The sequence below is a fragment of the Uranotaenia lowii genome, chromosome 1 (assembly GCF_029784155.1).
Source record: "Uranotaenia lowii strain MFRU-FL chromosome 1, ASM2978415v1, whole genome shotgun sequence".
Classification (NCBI taxonomy): domain Eukaryota; kingdom Metazoa; phylum Arthropoda; class Insecta; order Diptera; family Culicidae; genus Uranotaenia; species Uranotaenia lowii.
The window spans coordinates 120,163,944-120,182,917 of record NC_073691.1 but is presented as its reverse complement, the minus strand read 5'-3'; the positions used below and the strand labels follow the sequence as shown (position 1 = coordinate 120,182,917).

Below are 18,974 nucleotides of genomic sequence, written 5' to 3'. Positions count from 1 at the left end.
TATCCAAAAATTTTCACCAAATGACCATAAAAATAATACATAAACTAAACCCAAACAATGAAAAAAGATAAAGTTTCACATAAAACAACCAATTTGATCCTATGTGCTTAAATTTGATCAGGAAAGATCTTTGTTAGTGAGCCTTCACAAAACAAGATTTTAAAACTACATTTTAAGTTATATGAAAAATCTTCTAATAAAACCAAATTAAGCTTGTTTGAAACTCAATTTATCGGCTTTTAAACGTAGCAAAAAATTTTCAGATATTTCAACTATGTACTTAGTTAATGATGATTATTTGCAAAAATTTCATGTTGATCAAAGTGACCCCGGTGATCAAAGTTCCCCCAGTTTACGGTTCTTAAGATTCAGAGTTTAGCGCAATATTTACAGCTTTTATCTGATTTGGGAATTTTTAAGTCTCACACAGACCTTTATTAAAAAATGACCGATGTGATTGAATGTGTTTCAATATAATTTTCAGAAGTGAACATTCCACAGCATAAAACAAATGGGCTTGTTTCTGGATTATTTTCGTGATATTTACAGTAGTTTTTCAATTTTATCACTGTTCGATTTTATCGATACTCGCCAAATTCACGTTCGATTTTATCTCGGTTACTGTTTCGATTATATCACGCTTTTTTAGAAATCATTCAGAAACCATTTCCAAGACCTGAATTTTCTTTCAAACGCGTTGAGCTATTTTGTTCATGATATTTTTGGTCGTTAAAGTTATGGTATAAAAGTTTTCAATAATATGAAAATGTCATTGAACTGCTTACATTAGCTGTATGGTTTTTAAAATCGTCATTTGGATTTAAAAAAAAATGTAATAATCGACTTAGTAATTTTAACGTCACGCTAATGCTAGTGTTGTTATTTGTGCTTGTTGAGCCGCTATAAAAAGTAATTTTTTTGGTTATGCGAATCATAAAAAGATGTGGGTGAATTAAAGCGTTAGTGTTAGTGCGTTAGATAAGTGTCCCTTATTCTTTATTTTTATTTGTTTATTCAAAAGGGTGGCGTGTGCAAGCTTTTAGTTTTGTATTAATGGATAATTTTGGATTTTCAGAATAAAATTCTGCCAGCTTTGCCATTAAATATGTTAAAAGGACTAAAACTTCTGATTTTCTACGTATGAAAATGAAATAATGATCTACCCATAAAGCAAAATTCGAAAAAAAACTTTAAAATCTGCGTGAAACTTGTTATTTTGCATGGTTAACATATATATGGTAATATATGGTAAACCAGCCTGCGAAGTCTGATGAAACTACAACTTAGCGTTTTTACACTCATTTGAACATTCGGAAGACTAAAAATGTTTAGTATTCATGTGCCGCAAGTTAAAATCTGATCATTTCGATTTTTCGGAACCGGCCAGATTGGCCGTGTCCAATGAACTTCATGAGTATCAAAATGATGACATTTTTTAATTTTTTCCATGACAGTCACGGAAACCAAAATTCAAAAATGTCATTCCGACAGTCACAGGACCAACAGAATCTTTGACTGTCACAAGTCAAAAATGTTATCGAGATAAATTATTCGATGACATTTTTCAGAGCGACAGTCATTGTAAAACTGAATAACATTTTCTCCAGTCGTTTTACATTTTTTTGGATGTCATTGAGATATTTTCGAATGTCATTGGAAAATGTTATGCGACTGTCACGATCCCGACTGTCTTTTGGATGACATTCGCATCACTGAGTGAAGGCGAATATTATACGAGGTTAACTAGAAATTTTGAATTGCGACAAAAAAAAAAATCAAAAAAACGGAACGGTATTCACCAAATAAATAAATTATCCTGAGAAGAATAGTATAGTTTGAGTTATAGCAAGCAGTGTTTGGTTGGAAACAGAAACAGAAACAGAATGACAGCGCTTCCCAATATTGAAAATTCCGTGTAGCTTTAATAACGATTTGCTCATGATGGACAACAATCTACTTGCCACGTACAAACTGAACAATTGCCAGCTGGTCAACAGCAACCAGAAACTGAAGGAAGAAATACTGGATAAAATTAAGATGATAAATGAACGCAACGATCAAGTATTCAAATATCGAGCCAAAAAAAAAAATTTGAATCTAAGTATTTTTTTAATTGAATCAAAAATAGTGATAAATTGGGTCAAAAAAAAAAGTGACAAAATCAGGGGTAGACAAAATCGGGGGCAGATATAATCAGTGCATGACAAAATCGGGGTTTCACTATATTAATAGGAACCTCGTGAGAAAAATTGCCTCGGGCCCTAATTCGGCCCTGGCTTGTAGAATGTTCGTCGATTGGAGAATTTTCAAACATCTTGATTCGTCAAAAAAATTACAAATGGTGAAAAAATCGTTTTCTGTTCAACTTTGTTTTTTGATATTGTAATTTCGTGGAAGCTTGTATCGATAAAAATGTTGTTAAACAACAAGTTTAGGAAAATTAAAATTGATGCATGTGTATAAAAGATTGAGCTTAAAAGTAAACATTACTTTTGCTAAACGTGAGTATCGTTGAGCAACACCTTGGAGTTAACCAATAATTCATCATTTCGGCAACGTGTATCATTAAAAAAAACTATTTAGAATTAAGAAGTCCCATCGTAATTTTATGTTACAGGTTTCAACGGTTCAGGGCCGTCAAAAAGTAAAGAAATTTGAAGAAGTTTTATATTGCTAGCAGGAAAAGCTTCGTTCTAAAAATAGCTGAACAGAATCCTCAGGCGCTACAAACACCTGAATGTTGACTATACAATCCAACCATTTGTTCAGTTCCCTCACATTATGATAACTGACAACAACGGTATGAATTTGTCATTAATAACAATTGTTTTATTTTTTGTTGCGATCATAGTCGATTTAACATCTTTACGGCGTTCGCGACTATTTATCAGCGTTGAAGTTAGCGGACAGATTTTGAAAAACTTATCGGAAACAACTGTGTTCGATGTTTTGACTCTTGGGCTCAAACTCGTGAACATCGGCTCAGGAGGAAACTGACTTGCTAACTGAGCAAGTCAGTAACATACTCACAACTATATTTTATAACTTATAATAAATATATTGATTTAAAAATTTTAAAGGAATTTGAAATAAATTTCTCTCTGACAGAATGGTAAAATATTAATATTTTTGCAAAATTTCTTAATTTTCAAAACTGGCAGCCCTAGAGACCGAGTGAATTAGTGCATCGTGACAGTAGGACACTGTCATGGTGGGGTTGATAAAAGCGTTTCCTCCTTCTTCGGTCAAGTTTTTCCTCGGAGCGACATGTACCGACTCATGCCGCCTTCGAACAAGTTGAAGAAGAATGTGAGCAAGTTGTTCCTGACTTTTTCCTGCTAAACTCCAATCTATGACCCGGAATGTGCCGTTCGTTCGTCCGCTGCAGATGTCCTGCCTGTGCTTGAGTGCAGAAAATGATGGCCAAAGTGGCCGCCGTCTGTCGATTGGAACGAACGATTGGATAAAAAGGAATCTTTCAATATGCATCACTATCACCATCATCATCTTATAAAACTATATCATGGTTGAGAAACCCGGCTTTTTTGTCGCCTTCGCTTTTAAGTTTCCTAATAATTTATCTTTTTCCTTCCATATCGACATGGAATTGGCGGTGGAATGGGATAATTGCGTTTTTGTCAAAAAGCTTGCACGAATTCATGAGTCAGACATTGATGCCACGAAATAGAATATGGTGATCAGAACGTTACTTCCATAAATTTAAATAGTAGGGGAGAGTGGGGTATCGTGGACCATGGGGAAACGTGGGCAACTTTTAGTATCTCGGATGTGTGTTGAGAAAAAAATCTCGAACCAACTGTCATCGTCGTCGCTTTGCGTGAGCATATATTTCTATATGTTGTTATTAATAATCAAAAATACACCCGCTAATTGCATCGATGGGGAAAATAAAATTTATAACGAAAATATGCTCATACGCTTATGATCTTTGTTCTGTCATGATTTTTCACGTGAAAAATGAATTTTTGATGAAACATCAATAAGTCAGACAAATGCAACCAATTTGCAAATCATAGCTTGTGGGGAATCGTGGGCCACACATCTTGATTCACCTATATTATTAAGTTTTTATACACATTCAGAACTGAAAATACGTTATAACTATATGTAAAGTTTTCTTATGCCAAATGAAGAGTTATGAAAAATATTTTGTCAATCCTATATAAGGAATTTTGCCAAAACGTTCGCGAGCCAAGTTTTGGAATCTATTCGATCATACACAGCTCTCTTTTTTATTTTATCATCTGAAATTGCTTTAAAATAACGAAATGAATAATGATATCACAGTTTTGGGTCAACTCATAAATTGTGCGTGTTATTTGGTCAATTTGGATTTAGTGGATTCTCCATCACTTTTCAATATCCAAAAAATATTACTTTTTTTAAACAGTCAGAGTCTGGGGAATACCTTATGATACCTTGAAAACGTAGAAAACCATACCATTTTTTATTTTCATTTTATCTTTTATAATAAAGAAGTTATGCAACAACGAAAAAAGTGGCCTATGATTCCCCACTCTCCCATATCTATAAGCTACATGAGCATTCAAATTAAATATAATTAAACATGTAAATATAAACATATATAAATTAAACAGAAAAAATCAACAGGTCCTAAGTTTTCAAGTCAACAATGAAGAATTTTCGAGGCAATTGTGCAAAATTATTTTTACTATGTCTTTTTGCATCATTAATATCTCAAACACACGTTATCTTAAAAACTTGGAAGAAATAGGCAAGATAGTCCTTTTCATGACCATCGCAACGCTACTAAAATTTTGCATATCCAAGCTCTGGTAACGTAGCTATTACCAAAATAAAGTGTTATCTTATTTTAATCGCCGCCGGGATATATTCTTATTTAATTTTTGGCATTTCGGCGAGTTGTGAAAATTCAAGGTAGAATATTTAGAAAGAACATGAAAGTATTATAGGTGGAAAGATCAAAGCTAGAGCGCTTTGGGTAGAAGAAATTGAATAGTTGGTGAAAATGTGAGCAGGGCTTTTGTTTTGTGAACAGCTTTTGAACTACTTGCGTGATTCTTTGCCGCGAGCCGTTTCAATGTTGATAGGAAGCGATGAAGAAACCCATCGCATTCCTACCCACATTGAAACACGGACGGGTCGAACACATGAGATTGTGTCCGACCGGGCATTTTCACCAACTATTCAATTTCTTCTACCCAAAGCGCTCTAGCTTTGATCTTTCCACCTATAATACTTTCATGTTCTTTCTAAATATTCTACCTTGAATTTTCACAACTCGCCGAAATGCCAAAAATTAAATAAGAACAAAATAAAGTGTAGGGATACTAAATGATCATAGCTTTAGTTTTTGAAATGTGTGGTTTCAAATAAAAAATCTTTTGTCTCGGATCTGTTAAGATATTTTACCACAGAGAACATACGTACAAGCTAGCCTACGAAACTTGTGTGAAATTTCCAACGACCCTTTTTTAACCGATTTTTGTTTTTTGGCCACCAGATGTCTCCAAACACACCTAAGAACTGTCAAAACCAAACTGAGAATAAAAAACAAAAATTTGGTCAGTTTTGGACAGGTCATATGAACCGATTGGCACGTTTTAAGAAAATTGATGTTGAAGTTTCGTGACACTTTCGCCACGTTGCATAATGGAAAAATATCTTTAAGTTAAACGCTATTTTCTTCAAGCAAGAAGTGCTAAATTTAGAATAATGGAATGCAAAAGCGATACTCGAAAGTAACCCGCTTTGAAATGTTTAGAATCATCATCATGATGGGTAATACTAATCGTCAAGAATGTTCCTAATTGACAGGATATAGCCGATTCGTCCTCTGACGATAACCGACCAAGAAGTTCAAAAACTTATTCCAATATTGTAAGTTATTTTAACTGCCTTGTAGTGTGAAAATGAAGTAAGTGAAATTGTGTCCAACCAAAGGTAACTCTTATTGCATTTATCTAGCAATAAACTGAACCCGTTTATTTTAGAGCGACAATAATTCCATTATTAATGAGTTCATATACGATTACGCTTTATCGAAAATTGATCACTAGAAAATTTGATTAGAAGCTTTTGAACGGTGCAATAGATGGCACTGTTTCAAGTCGATTTTCAACGTATTTTTTGGATGTCAAAATTTGACATTTTACACACTTTTTTTGAAGATTTTTTGTTCGAGATTGTAGGGGAGATAAGGGCATAATGGCCACCTTAAGGGGGGAGTAGCGTCTAACGGGTAAAAAACACAATTTTAACGAATTTTTTTTAGAGCTATCGTTCAAACAAATGTATTCAAATTTTTTGCATTATACAAAGCATTGTTAAAAGAACATTTGGTAATGTTTTCGTAGAAAAATATTGAAAAATGAGCCGGTGACGGAGCACTTTCGAGGATGCCTTTTAGAAAACAGGATTTTCCGTGGACACTGTATCTCAGCACAGAATCATCTGAAGTCTAAAAATCAGAGCAAAATATTTTTAATAGATGTTTTTCTGGACCCCAACGATTTTATTTCACTTGAAAATTTTTTTATGAAATTTTTGTGGCTGTTTAAAGTAAAAACTACGATTTTTCACAGAAAAAACCGCCATTTTTCATCTGTAAAATCTCCCCAAAGTAAAAAAAAAAAGAAAAGAAAATCGTTGGGGTTTGGTATTTTATATGTAGAAAATATGTTCCAAATTTGAAAAGAATCGGCGAAGTAGTTTTCAAATGACGATGTCCACTGACTTTAAAAATGTGCTTTCGAGAAAAACGCGTTTGAATTTCTGCACTAAAAATGAAAGAAACAATTCCAGCTCCATAAAGTACGTTCCCTGCAGCAATTTCGTTGTCTTCGGCTTCTTTTTTTCAAGTCTCTGTCTTATTCTGGCTTCTTTACTATGCATATGAGCTTCTTGTTCGGCCTTGGCTATCCGTCCTTGTTGTCCTCATGCCTTGTGTATTCACGAGGAGATAAAGGCCTATAATTTCTACAGTTTTGCTTCGATTGACTTGAAAATTTTACACAACATTATTGAAATGTTTAACAATAAGAAAATAAAAAAAAACGATTTTTTGAAAGTGTTAGACCCTACTCCTCCCTTAAGGAAAACTCTTATTTAACCGTAGAGAACGAACACCTATAATATGTGAATTACATCATGGTTTCGTGTTCAGACCCTCAAATATTCTATTGCCTAATTGCATGAAACTTGAAAAAGTAGATAAAATCGTTAAAAAATGCGTTTTAAAATTTTTGCCGAAAGCTGAAAACTAGTCACTGTAGTGGGATAACTAATGAGAACAACCCTGGGGCAGTATAAGCACCATTAATCGAGGCACGATTAGCGTTTTCTGCTGGGGAATCTAGCAGTGAATTCGACTCGATGAAGTCAACTGAATAATAGAGCTACAGCATGACCTGTTACATCTTACGATTTGGCAAATTGGTAAGGTGTCGGAGAGGTTATCAGTAGACTCGAGTTCGATTCCTGGTCAAGGTGATTTTTTTATTTATCATTCATGATCTCCATAAGTAACTTATTTTTCTTCCTTTATCAATTATAACAGGCTGAATTTACTCATAACTCATGAGTTTTGTAACCTTTGAATTTCTCCAAGTGTCCCTCTAAGATCCGAAAAATGAACACTCCTGTGCTGGATCTAGAAGTCCTTATGGCCTGCAAATTATTTTTTCTTCTGGCAACTTCTTCTGATCAAGTTTCTCTTCCTGCGTCGTGTGCTGTAGAATAGGTTTTGTCTTTTTGATAAGCCGTTCTCCCATTAGGAATCCAAGCCGACATCGCTTTATGCTCTTCACGTAAGTTTAAAAATTCAATAGAAAAACAAGTACTGAATGAAGAGAAAAAGATAGATGAAACCACCAAATCAAGTTCTGATTGAATTGAAACTACTTTACTTTATTTAAATTTATTAACTACTTTACTATGTGATAAAATACAAACAAGAAAACTTTTGAATGATGAGCAAAATTACGCAACCTACGATATCGTTTTCTGACCTCACGCGACATTAATGTTCTCTCATTAAATCAGAGCTGCCAGGGGTTTTTCAACATAGCTTGAATTGAATTCTGAAAAACATTGTGCTAAATGTACTTTATTATATTGATTTTTCATCAATCCATTTATTTATGCCATAAAAGCTGCGCTGCATACCATTTTGTACTGAGTTTTTGACAAAACTTCTTGGTAGGTACCTGAGATTCGCTATTGGCATTGATATTTTAGCAAAAGTATGAATACAATTTAAGAAGAATAAATTGGTTAGTAATTTTTTTTTTGAATTTTCTTATATTATCAAAGCATTGTATAAGACACACTTTGAACTAATAAGAATATACAGAATGGAATCTGCTGATACTTATCAGAAAAAAGTCAAAAGAGTTCGTACTCTCATTTTAAAAACAATTTTCCTAAGAACAAGATGTCTATCGCAACAAAATAGCAAAACTGTTTAATTTTCGAAGAAAACAAAATGGCTTTTGGATGTGAAGTGCAATATGCTCCGAACAGCAGTGTAATCTTCCTAGAAATAAAATCCAACTGAAAGCGATAAGTTACTTCTGGGTGGCTGATTGGTTAGTCGGATGGTTAGCATGTCTTCTGTCTTCGTCTGGATTTTCCTTTGAATTGGTTCCGGTTGCAGATACGTGAGCACCATCGGAAAAAGCGTCGTTGTCGTCGTCGACGTCGCCTGATCTGAGGAATCAGTAGAAAAGTGGTGAGGAATTGAGAAATAACAGATAAATTCAATAAATGTAGCGGAAAAATCTGGATCCAATAATATTACTCCCGCAAGTCATCGAAAGAGCCAGCATTTATTTTCCGCCCAGAACCAATTGGAGGAAAAACGGAGCAAAATTGGTTCAGGCGGCTTTCCAAATGGCTTTTGAATAATTTAAGTAGGCCTACGTATCTTTTTTTATTCGTAGATGAGTTTGATTTATTCTGCTCAAAGACGTTTTATGTCTGATTAAAAGAAAAATTATCAGAGTTTGGAATTGCAAACAGAAAAGTTTAAGGTGCAAATTAAATCGCCGTACCAGTTGATCGAAACCTTTAAATTCAGCTGTATAACGAAAAATGAAATCGCCAACTGAAACTAAAAAAAAAGATAAAAAAAATGGACTTTGATATTCATTAAACGTTTTAGAATTAGGCAGATTCCACTGTAACCCCGCTTAACCGTAGTAATCGGGGGATAGAACGCCTCGGATAATCGGAACCTCGGATAACACTGATTACCTACATACATTCACAATATTAGATACCGTCAACTGAGGCAACATGCAACATTTTTCAACTTTAATGGCTTCGAAAATCATGATGCTTACAGATAATCAACCTCTTGTAGATCAAAAGTTTTAAGGTTGATGAGACACCAAACTGACGTAGTCAGAAAAATTATTGATTCTACCAGTTACTACAAACTCTGTAATTAATGAAAAATCAAATGAAAACGTTTGAAAATTTGAAGTTTCTGATACATTTGTGATGTCATAACGCATAAAGCACCAATTGCAGTAATTTTTGGCTTTGTTCGAATTGAATTTAACATTTTTTCTGTCAAAAATGTTTTTAAGAAAGAGTGTTAATCTGCTGCATACATTTAGGGGTAAAAACTACTACAAAATATTCTATTATCTTAAATCATATAAATAAATCTTACGATGGATGAAATTTTAATGTTAACAAACGCAAAATGCAAAACAATCATTGATTTAGTTCTGATTTGCATTTGGTTGCATTTTGCCCCAGTCAGCTAACTGAATTATTAAAATATTTATATTAAAAAAATTGGCGATTGTCCGAAAAATATTTATACACCAACAGTGTTGGTATTGGATAATGAAAGCAATATAAAGTTTGTAGATGATATCATTAAGCCAATACGTCATACGAGGTAAAGTTTTTTACGGCATCGAAAAATGTCAAAATGTGATCATGTATTGTTCGATTTTTTTTTTTTTTTTTTTTTTTTTTTTTTTTTTTTTTTTTTTTTTTTTTTTTTTTTTTTTTAGTTTTTTATGAGATTCAAAAACTTTAAACATTCTGAACCGATCTATGGTACAGTTTGCAAAGTAGTGACATTGGTCCGCGCTTTAAATCGTAATTTCTGGTGAAAATCACTTTTGTTTCAATTGGTTTTACGCCAGACGCGTATAACGGAACAACCAGAGTCGACGGGAAGTGAAAGTTATTTGCAAAGTGCATTGATTAAAGCTAATAATAGACTAAATTGTTCGCCGTGGCTAGTGTTATAGGCTGTGCAGTGCAGTGTTGTTGTTTTCTGGATTCACCACAAGTCAACTAGGTAGCAGCTGCGTGCAACATTGTGTGCAAGCTAAGTTTGCTTGGCTTTCCCAGCCTCCTAGTTGCAAGAGAAACAGCTTCACCAATAGCAGTGCCTCTTTATTGACGGTGAGACACCTGCTGCCGAGTAGTAGAAGCTCCAAACACCAATTGGATTGCATACCTTAAGGCTCTTTCAAATACCTGCATTTCGTCTTCTGTATTCCGAACTTGCTTGCACCTTTGGACGTCTTGGGCAAGTTCCATTGGAAAAGGTCAAAACGTCCCTACTTCAGGTTGTACCTTGAACGCTTGGCCGAAGTAGTGTTTCTAGAGGTTAAAGCGTAGTCGTTACCCGCTCCGGCGGAAACGCATTACCGGTCACCTGGACCTTTAACCCTTGGGTGAACCGAGGTAGCTAAGGTAAAAGGGTAGACGTTACTCACTTCGGTGAGAACGCATTGATCCTCATTTGTTCCATTTGTCGAGAAAAAAAAAATTTGTGCTGAAGTCCTATAAAAAGCTCCTTCAAGCGCGGCAGCCGTCATGGCTGCAACCAGTTCCCCCACGGGGGTAACTACAACCGGGGACCCGCCTGATAAAAATGACAGAACGCTTCCCGAATATATGGATAGACTTGGTACATTCGGAAAGCTCATAATTTTATCTTTACGTCCTGCTGATGAACAACAACTACCGAAAAATCCTTTTCTCGTCAGTAAATCTATCGACCAGTCAATTGGAAAAATTGAAGCCGCCTACACAGAAGACAATGGCTCCAAGTACGTCATCAAAACCCGTAGCGCTAAACTAGCCTCAAAAATGATGCAAATGAAGGAGCTTATTGACGGTACGAAAATTGTGGTCACCCCCCATCCAGTTTTTAACGTTAGTCGTTGCGTGATAAGCTGCAAAGAAGCCATCGAACTAACAGAAAAAGAGCTAGAAACAGAACTGCAAGGGCAAGGAGTTTTGAAAGCTCGTCGTATTACAAGGATCGAAAACAAGAAACGAGTAAACACCCCAACGGTGGTTTTAAATATTTCTGGAACTGTAATTCCGAAAGAAATAAGAGTTGGTATAATAAACTGCAGAACCCGTCTATTCTATCCTTCCCCTCTAGTATGCTATCGCTGTTGTTCGTACGGGCACACAAAGGACAAATGCACCAACGAATTGTCTTGCCGAAACTGTTCCAAATCACACGATTTAGAGGAGGAAGAACAGTGTAAAGAGGATCCTTACTGCAAAAACTGTCAAGGAAAACATGCTCCAATCTCACGAAAATGCCCTCTATATCAAAAAGAGGAAGAGATCGTAAAAATCAAGGTAGAAAGTGGAATAACCTTTGGAGAGGCTAGGAAAGAGTACGCCAAGAAGCACGCGGAAAACTCCTACGCTAATGTTTGTGGAGCGCAGCAAAGACTCGAACAACTCAGAAAAGACCACGAAAAAGATGCACAGATCGCTAAATTGCTTGAAGAAAACGCAGCATTGAAAGGAAACGCAAGACCCTGTATGAATGAAAATGAAAACGTTGAGAAGCTCCAATTAGAAGTCCAGAAGCTAAGAAAAATCGCCAAAGAGTTTTTCGAGCTTAAAGCCAAACTAAAGGTCGCTGAAGAGAGTTTGAAGATTTCCGAAAGTGAATCTGATGAAGAGATGGAACCAGAACCTGAACGATCGACATCCTGTGTTCAAAGAAAAACAGCTTCAACCGGTGACACACCAACGTCGAAAAAACAAAGATTAAGTTCGAAAAATTCTTTACCGCTCAGTCAAAGCATGGAAACCTCTGAAATCGAAGACAGCCAAACCGAAACCGAAAGCGTAAAACGAAGAGGTCGACCACCAAAAAAATCGAAATGGCCAACAAAGCAAAAAGTAATCTGAATCAAAATGGACCGGCACTCGAAAATGGACATGGCTTTGGAATACTTGATTTGGACGAGACTGAAATAGATGGCATCGACCGACGCAACTTCCTAGGAAACTCTAACGGAACTGATGGAAACATAGCCCTAGCAATAGGGGAAGATGAAGAAGGAAGCTGGAACGTGGAAACTACACCACAATTTGTTCATAGCCAGCAAACTAATCGCCCTGCCAGAACCAATATACCATCAATACTAGACACCCAACCAAATGTTATCTCCTGGAATATCCAGGGATTGCGGCCCAAGAAGGCAGAATTAGACATCCTGATTCAGGAACAATTGCCACGCGTCATCTGTCTGCAAGAAACAATGTGCCATTCGCAAAATTGTCCACGTATTTCTGGATATAAAATTTTCCATCGACCACGTGTCACCGGGACTCGAGCAGCAGGAGGAGTCATTATAGCGGTCAGAGAAAATATCGAAAGCGAAGAAATTGAACTCGAAACTCCTTTCGAAGCTATAGCCGTTAAAGTAGGACCACCGTTCAATGTGATCATTGTCAACATATATTTGCCACCGAGAGAAAACATAACCAACAGCCAAATTTCTACTTTACTAAATCAGATCCCAAAGCCTCTTCTGTTGGTTGGGGACTTTAACGCCCACCACCCTTTGTGGGGTTCAAATCACTTTAACGCACGTGGCCAAATGGTTGCCGAATTTGTAGAAGAAAACAGTCTGGTAGTGCTCAACAGTGATGATCCAACTTACGTCGATCAAAGGCATGGTAGTTTTTCTTCCATCGATTTAGCTTTATGCTCGAATGAAATAGCCGGACATCTGGATCTATGTGTGTTACCAGATACTTACAGTAGTGACCACATACCACTCTGCATAAGTTTTCCTGGAACAATAAACCGACGCGCTAATCGACCAAGATGGAAAATCGAAGAAGCTGACTGGGAACAGTATCAAAATGTACTCAGCTTCACCAGAGATGCCAACTCCGAACGTCAAGTAGAAAAATTGACAAAATCCATTTTGGAAGCAGCTGAACTTACCATCCCCAAAACGAAAGGATTTATAGGAAAAAAGTGTGTCCCATGGTGGAATGCGGAAATCGCAGATCTTGTGAAAAAAAGAAGAAAAGCTCTGAGGCAGTTGAAAGTTAACAGAACAAATCGTGAACAACTTGTGAACACTTATCAAAACGCAAACGCAGAAGCAAAAGAAGCAATATCAAAGGCGAAACGGAAAAGTTGGGAAGAGCTTGCCGGAAATTTTTCATCGCAGACTCCACTGAAAGAAATGTGGGGGAATTACCAAAAAATACAGGGGAAAAAACGGCAAAATGAAATCAACGCGATCGAATACGGAGGAAGATCGTTTTCTGACCCCGTAGATATCTGCGAGATGTTGGGAAACGCGTTCCAAAAAGTTTCCAGCACAAGAGCATATAGCGATACATTTCTGAGTCACAAACAGCAAGTTGAATCCAACTCGCTACTCATCCCCGAGGACTCAGGACCCCACAACCAGAAATACAGCATGTACGAGCTGGACGAGGCGTTAGATGGGCTTAAAGGCTCCTCACCGGGACCGGATAGCATACACTATGCAATGATCACACACCTTCCCCTAGATGGAAAAATTTTGCTTCTCGAGACCTATAACCGGCTGTGGGAGGAATCAACTTACCCGGCAGAGTGGACAAAATCTTTTGTTGTTCCCATCTATAAGGGAAAAGGTCGACGAGCAGATCCTTTAAATTATCGGCCTATTTACCTTAACAGCTGCATGGGAAAAGTCTTCGAAAGGATGATTAACAATCGTTTAGTCCATCTTCTCGAAACAAAAGGACTTTTATATCATCATCAATTTGCTTTTCGAAAGGGGAGAAGCACAGCAGACCATCTCTGCACCTTTGAAGAAATTGTTCGAGGTGCGCTCAACGAAAACAAGGTGGCACAAACGGCTTTTCTTGACGTCAGCAAAGCATATGACACAACGTGGCGTAGGCTTTGTTTAGAGCAGTTGGCAAACAACAACGTCGGAGGAAAAATGCTGAGCTTTCTACAGGAAATGCTTCGCAACAGGATATTCCAAGTAACCACCAACGGAAAAATGTCCAGCTTCAAGACGATGGAGACTGGCCTATGCCAAGGTTCGGTGCTAAGCGTGACAATGTTCTTAATTGCAATCAATACTCTGACGAACTACATTCCTCCGAATATCCAGTGCCTCATATATGCTGATGATGTGATACTGATAGCGATCGGCGAAAATGCAGAGGACACCGAAAATAAACTTCAAATTGCCTTCGACCAGCTGGAATCCTGGGAAACAAATACAGGATTTAAAATATCTGCTTCAAAAAGTGCTACTGTGGTCTTTCGAATGCCTCGTAAGAGAAAACCGTCGAATCCAAGCAAGCTTAAGTTGAACGGTATAAACGTGCCCCGTCAATTATCCCATAAATGTTTGGGAGTCATTTTAGACCAACATTTGAAGTTTAAAGCTCATACCGAAGAACTCAAAGCAGCATGCCAACAGAGAATCCATTTTATCCGGAGCATAGCTGCTAGAACATGGGGAGGCGACCGGAACACTCTTTTAAAACTCTATAGAGCCACTGTTCTGGAAAAACTGTTGTATGTAGCTCCAATTTTGTCAGGCATAGACAAAAGAAATCTCCAATCTTTGGAAGTGGTGCACAACGCAGGACTCCGAGCGATTGTTGGAGCATTCAGAACGAGCCCAGTTGTAAGCCTTCAAGCGGAAACAGGAATACCTAGTTTGAAAACGCTGCTAGATCAGCGAACTATACTGTACACAGTCCGGCGAGCTGCTGTAGACCATGTTGAAGAAACCATAGAAATAGACCACATTGTAAGCGAGGTAAGCAGCAACAACGACTCTGATATAAGCTCTGATGAACGATGGGGCGAACAAACCAGGGCTCAGCCAAATTCCTTTAGAGTTAGAGGTCAAAACATGATGACTGAACTAGACTTACACGTGCCAAGAACAACCCTTTTTAGAACACCAGAATGTCCTCCATGGCTCAGATCAAAACTCCAAGTAGACAAAAGCCTTCATAACAAATTGTCTCAAGGTGCATCCTCGAATGAACTCAGGAATATGTTCATTGAACTACGACAAACCAAATACGGTATTTATAGAACGATATTCACTGATGGGTCGAAACAAGATTCCAAATGTGGATATGGAGTAGTCAGCGAAGAGATTGTGTTTCGAAAACGCTTAAACAATATATGTAGCATATATACAGCCGAAAGTGAAGCAGTCAAACATGCATTATCATGGATAACCGAACAGCAAAGACCCCGTGCTTATCTACTATGCACCGACTCAATGAGTGTGATATCAAACCTTGAAAAGTGTAAGATAAGCTCTAAGTGGAAGGATTGTATACAATGCATGCATAATCAGATCGTTCAAACAGGGGCAGAAATCGTATTTTGCTGGGTTCCCAGTCATATCGGGATCCCGGGAAATGAGAGAGCTGACTTTGAAGCTAAAAATGCCTTGGAACTGCTACAGGAAGACCAAGAAACCGTCGACTTCAAGGAGGTTCGAAAAATCGTCAAGACACAAATCACAAACACATGGCAGGCACAGTGGCACGGGAACCTGAACAACAAATTGCGAGAAGTAAAAAACACTGTTTTACCTTACAAATTAGTGTTCTCGGGGAATCGGAGAAACGATGTAATTCTAGCCCGCCTGCGGATTGGACATACCCAGCTTACTCATGCGTACCTCTTAGACAGAGTTGATCGTCCACTTTGTCCAAGGTGTAACGAAATTCTTACAGTAAAGCACATCTTCGTAACCTGCTCTCAACTAGACGAGCAAAGGGAAAACCATGGAGTGCCAGGAAACCTTCGAGAAGCACTAGCTGACGACAGTGAAATGGCGAAAAAAGTGATACAATATTTGAAATCCATCCAATTGTATGATAAAATTTAGCAACATATTGTAGAACAATTTGAAGGACCCGAATGTCAAAAAAGGTCCATAATAAAAAAAAAAAAAAAAAAAAAACTTTAAAAAACTCTCTTACGTTGCTAAAAACTATGTCATCATCAATTTTTTATCATTCAATGATAACTTTATTACAGTACAGACCCCGTTCGATTTTGGCAACATGCTCGTACATTTTGTGTTGCCAAAATCGAATGTTGCCAAAATCGAACGGTTTTTTTTCTCCACTTTTTTATCAGTTATTTTTACAAAATAACTTATATTATTATCAAAAACGTTATTTTTAGTCAATCTCCGACCAATTCTAGTAATTTTTAAAATTTTTTTCATCATGTTTTTGATGCATTTTGCACTTATCTTGTTTTTTTTATAATGTTTGTTTTCGTTTGTCATATTTGCTGTTTTTTCGTTCTTCATCATTTTTTAGTTGTTTTTAATCATTTTCAGTCTTTTGTTTGGATTTGTTTTTTAACTTTTTGAATTTTTCATCTTTTTGTTATTTTTTAGTACTTAATAATTTTTTTTAAAAACTTTTGGTTTTATTATTGGTTGATATCACCATTTCAGAACACAAAAACGTATTGGTGGTATTTGTCTGATTTAAATTGGTGCTGTTATAACGAAAACTAAATTGTAATGTTGTTTTTAAAAACCGTTCGATTTTGGCACATGTGCCAAAATCGGATGTTGCCAAAATCGAATGTTGCCAAAATCGAATGTTGCCAAAAACGAACGGGGTCTATATATTGAAATAAAAATTAAATGAGTGTTGTGGTATACAAATGTTGCATCTAACCCTGCTTTTGCATGATGCCCCGTTTGACGGTATCCATTTCCTCCTTAAATATGGGAATCTTATATGAACCTGGTAGCTCGGATAATGCGAATGCTCAGATAATCATTATTCTACCACTGGACTGGACACTCAATTTCGTTCGTTGGATATTTTTTCCAACGGTACGCAATATCGATTCCAGAGTGCGCATCGATCGATTTGAAGAAATCCTATCCCAGTTAGAAAGTGCCACCCAACTTTCGAAATAAATGGGCAATTCAGACGATAAAATCGGGCTTAAAATGTACATTTTTCCGACAGGGCATTTGTATCGGAAAAATGCTAGGTTCGCCACCTACCGTCCGTATTGCGAACCAGCTAAATCTGACGAAAAAAATTAGCCAAAAATGATCGAATTTTCGTTCTAAGTGTCCTGTCAGTATGATCAGTGATTCTACTGTATACACTTGAAAGAACATGTCTGACTAAAACTTAAAACAGAAGATAGTTAGAATATTTTCAAGAATAATTTTTGCGACAGTAGATTTCTTCCAACACATGTTCTTGGGATATTTTTTTTAGAATATTTTCATATTTTTCCGGCCTTCAATTCTTAAAAATGAATGATTATTCTATCCTTTTTAATGAAAAGGGTCAATATTGAGAAGAAATGTTTACCCCTCTTCTGTAAATCAATGTTAAGGTTTTGATGATGTGTTTATGTCAGACACTGAATGTTATGAATTAGCTTAAACCGCCTTTAAGTCATTCGATAGGTTCTTCTAAAAACAGTATTTTCAGTTTGAATTTCGGTGAAAACAGTTTGGAATAGCTTTTTTAAGGAAAAATTTTCTCGTTATATTGCATTGTCTATATAAAGGTGTTATCTTTTATGGCAGGTGAAAATAAAAACCATCCAAATGACTTCAGTTATTCCGAGAAAAGTTTTCAATAAAACTTAAACAAGGTCTAAACAACCGGTCAAGCCAAAACTCATTACTAGAATGTCGAAGTATTTCAAGAAAGCTTTCTCTCTCGCGTCAGTGAGCGTAGAGATTTTTCCGCTCTTTCATTAAATCCAAATCTTGTATATAATTATCTTGGATCAAAATAGGTCTGTTCAAATGCTTAAGAGCTTCGAATCGAAATAAGTTTGTTCTTTTCTTTTCATTGTATTATTCCCTACAATTTATTTGTTTGTTTGTTTGCTTAGAGAAGGTTCCGGAAGATCCGGAGAACCAAAGCTAGGTGAAAATGGTAGATATATTTCACCAATTCGTTCCGGAAAATCCGGAGAAACTTGGAGCTACCAAAAACTATAAAGTACACTTGGTTCCGAAAAACCAAAGTGAGATGTTTTTGTTGTTCTGCGGCTTGGTTCTAGAAAAGGGATGAATCATCGAATAGGATGAAAATCCCCGTAAAAAAAACAAATTGGTTCTGAAAGATCCGGAGAACCTAGGAGTCGTCATCGAACGGTTCCGGATAATCCAAACCAAAGTGAGGAAAAGAATTTTCGTTGTATTTTGGGACTTGGTTCCGTGAGATCGGGAGAACCAATGCACTGAAAATTGGGTGCAAAGGTTCCGGAAGAACCAACACAAAATTATGACATCAATAAGTTTGTAATTTTTAACAAATTATTTCTGAAAATATCTGAAATTTTCAATCTGTATGATCCAAAAAAAATCTGTGCACTGACAAAAACTTGATTTTTGTGGGAAATTGTTCCGGAGAACAAAAATTACACCGAAAATCCGGATGATCCTGGGAACCAATGCGATTCTTCATCGTACGGTGTTCTGGTAAAATGGTTTTGAAAAATGTGGAAAAACCTGCATAGGTGAAAAAATAATTTCCGAATGATTTAGTTGGCAACAGGCCTGAAAAAACCTACGCATATTAACTTGATTTTTCGAGTACTTTAGATTCTGTAGAATGAATTTGTGTTGAGTTTCATATTTAGTGATTTTGTTCCGGCAGGCCGAGACCGAGATCGACGGGAG

The 18,974-nt window shown here is 36.6% G+C and overlaps 2 protein-coding genes across 2 annotated transcripts in view; one reads left to right on the top strand and one right to left on the bottom strand.

The window, feature by feature from the left end:
- The window catches only part of LOC129737866 (hemicentin-2-like), an 811,499-nt gene that overhangs the window by 602,649 nt on the left and 189,876 nt on the right, over positions 1-18,974 (bottom strand). The gene's annotated exons all lie outside the window — the stretch shown is intronic.
- LOC129737865 (uncharacterized) lies at positions 1,942-12,139 on the top strand. Its single transcript, XM_055729029.1, has 4 exons — positions 1,942-2,061; positions 11,041-11,383; positions 11,429-12,025; positions 12,084-12,139. Exons 1-4 carry the CDS (start codon positions 1,942-1,944, stop codon positions 12,137-12,139), a joined length of 1,116 nt encoding a protein of 371 aa, XP_055585004.1.

Excerpts from the sequence above, each read along its gene's own strand:
- LOC129737865 (XM_055729029.1), top strand. The coding sequence starts at position 1,942 with ATGGACAACAATCTACTTGCCACGTACAAACTGAACAATTGCCAGCTG. Across the intron at positions 2,062-11,040 it reads TAAATGAACGCAACGATCAA|TCAATTGGAAAAATTGAAGC; the intron begins GTATTCAAATAT and ends TCTATCGACCAG. Across the intron at positions 11,384-11,428 it reads TCCGAAAGAAATAAGAGTTG|TATGCTATCGCTGTTGTTCG; the intron begins GTATAATAAACT and ends CTTCCCCTCTAG.